We start from the raw sequence: 10,284 nt of genomic DNA on the forward strand, positions 1-10,284 counted from the left end.
ATCCTTGATTATTTCAATACCCTCTATTCCATGATTAAAGTCATCAGATAAAATGCCATTAGGACTGATAGCACTTTGAAATAAATTCACTTGAAGACACCATCAAATATTTTATGAAAATCAAATGAGTGGAATAGAATTCAAGAAAACTGGAGACTGAGTATTTCACTCTTGAAACGTAGAGTTATGGGCAAAGAAAGAGCAGTTACTTGCTGCTGGCCTCAATTTATTGATAGTTTAGACTTTTACTTAGACTTAGTTTCCTTCTTTTTGACATTTGTGCATTAATGTCTCTGTGTGGTGTCTTACAGATGGAAGATTTTTATGTATATATGTATATGATTATGGAAAAAGTCTAGAAGGAACTCAGAAATAAAGAAAGGATCTACTTCATTCCATCGATGTGAGAATCATTCACAGATATATGCCACCAGTGCAAATAAAAATTTTCTAATTCATCCATTCATTTATTCAGTCAATCTGTTGCTCAACAAATACACGTTTTGTATATCTTCTGTATAGGAACTAGAGACAGAATGGTGAGTTAAAACAACATATCTTGCTTTTGTAGAATTTAATGGAGGAGGTAATTATAATAAAGCAGCCATATGCATACTGTAGATTTATAATTCCAATCTCTAATCATTGCTACAAAGAGAAAGTAGAGAATGAAAGAGTTTATCAATGTGCCTGACTTAGGCCAGGGGGCAGTGGACAACAGAAGCTTACCTAGATAACTGACGTTTCAGCTGACATTTGAAAGATTAGCAGTTATTTCTCTCATCTCTAAAATAGGTAAGAGCCGAACATGCAGAGAATTAATGCCAGGATTTCTTTTCAGAATCAGGGGAGATTCAGATTAATTTATTTCATTGCAACATAGGAAAGCTATGGCTGGTGCACTGTATCCATGCTGGGTTAATATTTTTGGGCAGGCTGCCACAAGTACATTAGAGAGAATTTGTCTTTCCTTCTTTCCTTTGCTTTTCCTTTGCTTGTATGTTTTGTTCTCCCTGTAGCCAACTTCCTAAGGCTTTCACCTAATCTCTAGCTTCGACTATTATCCTTATATGGTTGATTCTTAAACCTATTGTTTCAGCCCAAACTAATCTCAGTGATTTCAACCTTAAACGTACAACTTCCTAATGGATTTTTTTACTTGGATATCCTAATCTTTCCTTAAATATAATATATTTGATGAAAGCTTCTCATTTCTCCCTCCTTCCTTATTCCCTATGGTTGTCTGAACCTGGAAAATTTAGGATAACATTGGTCCTTCTCATAATCACTCATTCATTTATTCATTCTCTTCCCCACTTCTCTGTGTATGTAATGTGTGTGTGTGTGTGTGTGTGTGTATGTATCTAGGTGTGTCAGTTCTTTGACTTTTCTTTATGATTTTCTATGTATGCCACCTCAATCAATATAACACAATTTTTTTTTGTTTTTTTTGCTTGTTTGTTTTGGATTGACTTTTACATAAATGGAATCATACCAAATATATTCATTTAATATTTATCTAATATGTTGGGTGTAGCTCTAATTCTTTCATTTTCTTTGCAGTATAGTATTGTATGAATATGCTACAACCATTTTATCCATTTTAAAATTGTTGGACCTTTGAGTTACTTCCAGTTTATGGCTATCACAAAGAACTACAAAGGTTATTTTTTTAAATGTCTCTTGGGGTTCATATAATGGAAATGTCCTTATCTCTGCAGTCCAAAGTGGTAGCTACTAGTCATACATGGCAAAATAACATTTGATATGTGGTTAGTGTAACTGAGGAATTAAAATTTTTTAGCTTTGTTTTATTTAAATTTGAATTTAAACCACCACATGTAGCTACTCACTACTGTACTGGACAGTGCAAGTCTATGGCAAATACCTAGAAGTAGAATTTCTGGGTCATACGGTATGTTCATCTTCAAATATTCTAGATAATGCCACACAATTTTCCAAAATGGTTGCAAAAATTTCCACAATAATGTAAGGAAATTCCTATTAATCATCATCTTTGCCAGCACTGGGCACTATCTGACTTTTACATTTTTCTCAATCCGATCAGTGTAAAATGCTATTTTATTTCAATTTTTTTGCATCTTGCTGATTATTAATGAATTGAATATCTTTTCATATGTTATTAATTTTCTTAAATGTGTGTGCTTTTGAGTGTGTTCAAGTGCATGTGTATGCATGGGTTGCCTGTTAAGTAATTTATCTTTCTCTTTAGTGGTCTAGCTTGTTCCCCCAAAAGTCAGGTGTTCCTATATATTCTAGAATTAGTTCTTTCTCTTTGTGGGGGAAGAGTAACATATGTTACAAATATCATCTTCTTCCTCTTTTTGAATTCTCTTTCCACTCTTCATATGTGTATTTAATGAATGAAAGTTTCTTAATGTAGGCAAATCTATAAATAAATTCCTATTAAGTAAATATATATTCATATTGAATTTCCTCAGATCACCAAAAACTATTAATTTGCATAAGTTCCCAGAAGTCCAGTCAATATTATCTTTACCCACCCTCAATTCTAATTTGAACTATCTTCTGTTAATGGGATATCCTCACTTATTCCCTGTATGTCTCACTCCCTCATTTAACCACCATTCTGATTCTCTGTAAGGTATACTCCATTAGGCTAACTGAAGCACTTGTGCAAAATTTAAAACCCACAGAACCAGACTACTGTACCCTCCAAATACAGGTTTCTATTCATGGCGCTGAGATTTACTAGAATCAAGAAGCCCAAGTCTTAATAGTCTTGCACACACTCATTTGTTGATATAACAGTGAGCATTGTATTTCTTCCATTTGCAACTCTATTGTCCAAGTTAGTGTGACTCATACTAGCTCCAATGACTCTGTCTTCTGAGAGAGGAACTTCTTTAATCAAGAACATCTATAAGATCTGAAAAAAGTCATGGTCTTAGAGCTCTTGAAATTTAATGACTGTTTAACCCAGTATTGCCCTGTAATAGTCTGGAGTATTACTTAGTCAATATTCATTCACCTCCTTCTCCCACTGAGAGTAGTGTGTATATCCTTGCCCATTGATATTGGGCTTGGATCTGTGACTTGCTTTGACTACTGCAATGGTAACACATTTTTCAAATTAGAATCTTAAAATAAATTTGCAATCTGGTTTTGTGCTGTTAGAAGATTATGCTCATGGTAGCTGCATTCCCTTCAATCTAGAGCCTAGAATGAAACTAATTGTAGCCTAGTGTGAGACAATTGATCCACAACCTAAGGCAGAGTCATCCAGTCAAGCCAACCCTTAGTCAATTGAACCACAGTCCACTTGCAGACCTGTGAGCATAAGAATGGATGATTATGTTGTAAGCCACTGAGATTTGGAATGGTTTGTTACACAGCATTACTTTGGCACCAACTAACTGACTAACACTTGCTGTGATGGCTAATTTTATGTGTCAGCCTGACTGGCCACAGTGTGTGTGGATTAAACATTATTTCTGGATGTGGTGGTGAGGTTGTTTCTGGATGAGATTAGCATTCGAATTAATGACTCAGTAAAATAGATTATCCTACCCAGTGTAGGTGGGCACATTCCAATCCTTTCAAGGCCTAAATAGGACAAAAAGTAGAGGAAGGAAGAATTCATCCCTTTTTGCTTCCTACCTGTTTATTTAAGTGGAGCTATATCATTTTCTCCAGCCCTGAGACTGGGATTTAAACCATCTGCTCTCTTGATTCTCAGGCCTTTAGACTCAGACTGAACAATACCACTGGATTTCCTAGGTCTCCAGCAAATGGCAGATTGTGGGACCTCTCATTCTCTATAAATACATGAACCAAACTGTCATGATAAATGTATATTTCTCCTACTGATTCTGTATCTCTGGAGAACCTTAAGGTACTTGTCCTAATTAAAACAGTTTATCTGATAGTTTTTGGTTCTCTATTGTCTATATTCTTTTATCAGAGTCATTTGATCTACTCTTCCTCTTTGAATATTGCCCTCTCTTCATCATTGGACCTTTTTTGATCTGTACATTTGTTCATTATTCAAACCTCTGAAGATGAAGATACTTTGATTTTCTTAGTGTTTTAAGAGAAAAAAGAAAACACAAGTTCATCAGCATACTACATCAAAAATAGCCTAATTAATTATTTCATAATATAAAATGTGACATCAAAACCAGCACAAAATGTCTATTATTAAAACAAATCCTATTGTTATAATCTGCCTTTGTAGGATATTCCTACATAGGGAACAGCCCCATCAGTCCAAATTTTCACTTAGTTTTGGACTCATTTGTTATATAGTTTCCTAGATCACCTTATGCTTTTTAAATCTGAGTCTCCAACAAGTTTTATATTCATTGATTGTTGTCTGAGATATTCTAACTGGAATTCCCAGTCTTCTCTCCACAGACCTATTCAGAGCTGGTATAAATACTAAATGTAACTATCCCAGTCATGTAACTAGATAGTCTCTTGCTCTGTTATTGACTTCCAACCTTAACTTTAAGAAACAGTCTCTCAGTAAACTTTTTGGAAAGGGTTTCCACTAGGGAAACATTTTTGTTTACTCTCTGAGATCTACTTTTTTCCCTTTGTTAGAGTTCTCTGAGCCTTAGTAATCCTCACTGATTTTGTCATGAATAAAATATCTTCCCCTTTCATACTCCACATTTCAAAGCCGTTAGTTCCAGATATATTGTTCTTGTTCCATTTCTCTTTCTTTTCACATAAGACTAGTTTGGCCTTCAAGTTCTCAAAGTAGCTTGCTGCCTTCCTCCATTCTCTGAATTTCTCACTGCCATTTCTAAAGCTAAGTTTATCTATTGTACTACAGTTCTCTCTTCATGAGAATTGATAAAGAATTATATTCTACAGTAGAGATTTTGGCATCAGAACATCTTAGAAATAAAAGCTGCATAATCTTTGGCAATTTACTTAGTATTCTATGCTTCAGTGCCCCATCTGTTAAATGGAGATAATAATAGTATTAGCTTAACAGAGTTCTCCCAGGAACTAAATGCTATAGTTTATGTGTATCACTTAAAATAGTCTTAGGACATTTGAAACACTCATCAAAATGCTTCTATCAGTTGCTTTGTGGCCATACCGTAGGAAGAAGATGGCGGCCACCTTAGTAGCTGCTCGGGGAGCGTGGCCGGCACAAGCCTGGGGGCCTGAGGTCATTACCCCCGACTGGGAAAATCGGGAGGTCTCAACAGGGACCACTATCATGGCCATGCAATTTGAAGGGGGCGTGGTTCTAGGAGCCGACTCCAAAACAACCACTGGGTCGTACATTGCCAATCAAGTGACTGACAAGCTGACCCCTATTCACGACCGTACTTTTTGCTGCCACTCAGGCTCAGCAGCTGATACCCAGGCAGTAGCTGACGCAGTCACTTATCAGCTTGGTTTCCACAGCATGGAGCTGAATGAGCCTCTGCTGGTACACATGGCAGCCAGCCTCTTTAAGGAGATGTGTTACCGATACCGAGAAGACTTGATGTCAGGAATCATCATTGCGGGTTGGGACCCCCAAGAAGGGGGACAGGTGTATTCAGTACCCATGGGGGGTATGATGGTAAGACAGTCCTTTGCCATCGGGGGCTCCAGGATTTCCTATATCTATGGCTATGTCGATGCTACCTACCGGGAGGGCATGACCAAGGAGGAATGTCTACAATTCACTGCCAATGCTCTCGCTTTGACCATGGAGCAGGATGGCTCCAGTGGAGGGGTGATCCGCCTGGCAGCCATTGCAGAATCAGGGGTAGAGCGGCAGGTACTTTTGGGAGACCAGATTCCCAAATTCACCATTGCCACTTTACCACCTCCCTGAATCCTAGGATTCTAAGATAGCACAAGAGACACCCCATACTGATGACAAAATTCAATAAATAGTTTGTCAGTGAGAAAAAAAAATGCTTCTATCAATATTATTATCCTTATTAAGGTGTTATAAGGAGTAAACAAGCTATTATAATTGAGATACTATAAAACTCTTAGAGGAAAACATAGGCAGAACGTTCTTTGACATAAATCACAGCAATATCTTTTTCAATATGTCTCCTAGAGTAAAGGAAATAAAAACAAAAATAAGCAAATTGGACCCAATTAAGCTCAAAAGCTTTTGCACAGTAAAGGAAACCATAAACAAAACAAAAAGACAACACACAAAATGGGAGAAAATATTTGCAAAACTTGTAAACGACAAGGGATTAGTCTCCAAAATTTACAAACAGCACATGTGGCTCAATATCAAAAAAACAAATAAACCAATCCAAAAATGGGCAGAAGACCTAAATAGATGGTTCTCCAAAGAAGACATTCAGAGGGCCAAGGGGCACATCAAAAGATGCTCAACATAACTAATTATTAGAGAAATGCAAATCAAAATTATAATGAGGTATCACTTCACACCAGTCAGAATGGCCAGCATCAAAAAATCTACAAACAATAAATGCTGGAGAGGGTGTGGAGAAAAGGGAACCCTCCTGGACTGTTGGTGGGAATGTAAATTGATACAGCCACTATGGAGAACAGTATGGAGGTTCCTTAAAAAACTGAAAATAGAACTAGCATACAACCCAGCAATCCCACTACTGGGCATATATCCATAAAAATGAAAACTCTAATTGGAAAAGATACAGGTACCCCAATGTTCACAGCAGCACTATTTACAATAGCCAGGACATGGAAGCAACATAAGTGCCCATCAGCAGATGAATAGATAAAGAAGATGTGATATATATGCAATGGAATATTACTCATCCATAAAAAAGAATTAAATATTGCCATTTACAGCAACATGGATGGACCTAGAGGTTATCATACTAAGTGAAGTAAGTCAGACACAGAGAGACAAACATTATATAATATCATTTATATGAACTTATTTACAAAACAGAAACAAACTCACAGACTTAGAGAATGAATTTATGGTTACTGAGGGGAAGGGTGGAGGGGAGAAATGGATTGGGAGTTTGGGATTGACATGTACACACTGCTATATTTAAAATAGGTAACCAACAAGGACCTACTGTATAGCACAAGGAACTCTGTTCAATACTCTGTAATACCTAAATGGGAAAATAATTTGAAAAAGAATAGATACATGTATATGTATAACTGAATCACCTTGCTGTACACCTGAAACTAACACAACATTGTTAATCAACTATATTCCAATATAAAATAAAAAATTTAAAAAATACTTCAGCTGCCACTCAAGGTCTGTAACCATCTCCAGGTACATCTGGTTCTCAAAGCTAAGATTCCAAAGAAACCTTGCTTAAAATGATAGACACACACATTCAATTTTACTTTCGACCTCTCACATTTGTCCCCTAGTATGTTGTAATTTGTGATACAAAGTACTCATCCTCTCTTCTTTTTTTTCTTTTTTGAGAGGTAATTGGCTAATAACATTATATTAGTTACCAGTGTACAAAATAATGATTCAATATTGTATATATTGCAAGATAATCACCACAATAATTCTAGTTAACATCCGTCACCACACATAGTTATAAATTTTTTTCCTTGTGAATCATGCTCCCTTCTAACAAATAAAATATAAAGAGGGGGAAAAAAAGAACCCTAATAAGACTCAAACTATTGGCTTTATTATTGCACAGCCAAGTTTTAATAACCCCTGACCTACAGTGATTCTTAATAAAACAGGTCAAAGACAACACATTTTTTTGTTTGTTTTTTGTTTTTTGTTTTTTGCGGTACGTGGGCCTCTCACTGCTGTGGCCTCTCCCATTGTGGAGCACAGGCTCCGGACGTGCAGGCCCAGTGGCCATGGCTCACGGGCCCAGCTGCTCCATGGCACGTGGGATCCTCCTGGACTGGGGCACGAAACCGTGTCCCCTGCATTGGCAGGTGGACTCCCAACCACTGCGCCACCAGGGAATCCCAAGATCACACATTTTAAAGCCTCTTATTCCATGCTTCAATGTAGACAATAAGAAGTAGGTTGAGTTTGATCTGCACAGTAGATTCATTCCAATTACTTACTATCCAGCTCCTTGGTGTGTTGAATGCTTAATTAGCATCCAGTTTCTGGCAGAAGAGTTAATGTAATAAAACCCATGGGCTTACAAGTTGGTGACCTTGTCTCCAGATAAACACGTCTCAGTAAACATCCTAGATTCTGGCCATTCATATTCATATTGCTCTTAATTATGTGGAACAGTGAGGGGGTGGAAAGAGTATGGTTATATTCATTTAAGAACTCCCCTTACTTAGAATGAAGTAGATTGCATTCCTTTATAGGAATGAAGTAGAGTCCTTTTATAACATACAAAAAAAATAAGAATTCCTTTCAGAATTCACCAGATTATATCACAATCTTGTATTTATGTAACATATCTCATGATATCCTTTTCTCTTGTATTCTTAGTGATTGCTAAAGTATCTGGAGTATAGTAGAGAATCAACAATTGTTGAGGAATAAAATATATTGATGTTAAAATAGTCACAGTTTGCTGAAACCCTCTGTGTGAATTAATCAGGTTTTATCTTTTGAATTTCTTTTGTTCAAAAATCATTTTGCTTTTTAAAAGTGAGGCAACATATATGTCACTCAACACTAAAAATTTCAGTCATGAACAAAGGCCATCACATGGCCTACTGACATTCATTTAATGTTTAATCTGCTTACAGGTGAGATAAATGGTTTGTAATATCCTTTTACAATACTGTGATTTCACATAATTAACAGTAAAAAGGGACAGCAAGATGGTAGATGGTTCATAAAGTAATAACAAATACAAGCATATATTTTTTACAAAACCCTCTTAATTAGACTATACTTAACTATATTAATAAGAATTCTGAAACAAAAAGGAGAACATTGAAAACATTGGGAGTAGTTTTATGTCTGTAAAAGTATGTGTATATACAAACACACAGACACAACCAGTTATACTTGACTCCTCATGTTCCATGTAAAGAAACTTATTTGGAATCTAACTGTTGGCCTTTAGTCAACTTTTATTCTATTCTTTTCCTAGATGTGAGCCACCTGATTAATGTCACTGGATGAAAAGTGTGGGCATGCACAGATTAATCAGCTCCTTTCTTGTTTTCTTTAAGAAAGTTGACCTGTATAAAATAAGCACTCAGGTCTGCTGTCCCACACTTATGAATGGGTTATAAAGTCCATTTAGTGTGCATCTGAGACATGTATTTTAATCTAACATTTATCACTAATAAAGCTGATAATCTGATCTCCTCTTTCATACTTTCGTATATATCAATTGACTCCAAAACCATGTGGAAAAAATTGATGGCCTTTGAAAATCCCTAGTATCTTGAATATATATATATATATGTGTGTGTGTGTGTGTGTGTGTACAACATGTACATATTGTGTATGTGGTTGTGTGGCATGAATATGTGTGTGTGCATATGCACACAAATACATGGATTGAACAGATTTTATTATTTCTTAATCATTAAGATACACTCTACACAATTTAAAATGTCTCCCTTTGGTTTTATAATTTATTCTGAGAACTCAAAACTTCAAAGCTTTCAAGCCTAAGTGTGTGTGTGTTTTATATTCTAGAGTATTTTGTGCTGAATTCTACCATGATTTAAATTAAGCTGTTTGATTTCAAAGTTTCTCAGAAATACTTTACACCTTAATTTTCTAAAACCAGAGAAATAAAAGCAAAACACTGGGTCCTAAAGGAACGTGGTTGGTTGCTCTAGCAGGTTGCTCATTTTGGTCCTTCTCCTTGAGTTTCTATCAGATCAGTGCTGTTCTCTTGGATTGGACCCAGGTGAGCTTTCAAATTCTTCTTCTATGTTCTATTCTGCTTGGGCATATTCTGATTTACTTGTTCTTTCCAGGTACATCTTTTGTTTCTGATTTACTATTAATATTAGTAGTCCACTATAAAAATACATTGCTCTGTTCAGTAGATTAAATATACCAACAATCTCTCTCAGAAGGACATAAAATCTAGCAGAATAGTTTTGTTGTGAGGACAAAAATATTGGGCAAAATAGTTTTACTTCAACTTCTGTGTCTAACTAAATAACACAAAGCTGTATCGTCAGCTAAAAACACTTTTCTATTTGTTTATTTAAAATATCAAATTCCTTAATTCTGTTAAGAATGACACACAGAAAAGAGAATGATAGACACATACCTGATATTTTAATATTTCATTTGACAAATATTTGAGAATTTAAATGTATATTTCTAGTTTTAAATAAAGTTCTACTTGTACTCTGGTTCCATCTTGATTTTGTAATATATCATAATGTTTATTCCAGCCC

The 10,284-nt window shown here is 35.8% G+C and overlaps 1 protein-coding gene across 1 annotated transcript; it reads left to right on the forward strand.

Moving 5' to 3' along the window:
• Positions 1-5,107: 5,107 nt before the first annotated feature.
• LOC132485067 (proteasome subunit beta type-6-like) lies at positions 5,108-5,857 on the forward strand. Its single transcript, XM_060091556.1, has one exon. It carries the CDS (start codon positions 5,108-5,110, stop codon positions 5,825-5,827), a length of 720 nt encoding a protein of 239 aa, XP_059947539.1. The 3' UTR covers positions 5,828-5,857.
• The last annotated feature ends 4,427 nt before the right edge of the window (positions 5,858-10,284 follow it).

This window comes from Mesoplodon densirostris, chromosome 1 (assembly GCF_025265405.1).
Source record: "Mesoplodon densirostris isolate mMesDen1 chromosome 1, mMesDen1 primary haplotype, whole genome shotgun sequence".
NCBI lineage: Eukaryota > Metazoa > Chordata > Mammalia > Artiodactyla > Ziphiidae > Mesoplodon > Mesoplodon densirostris.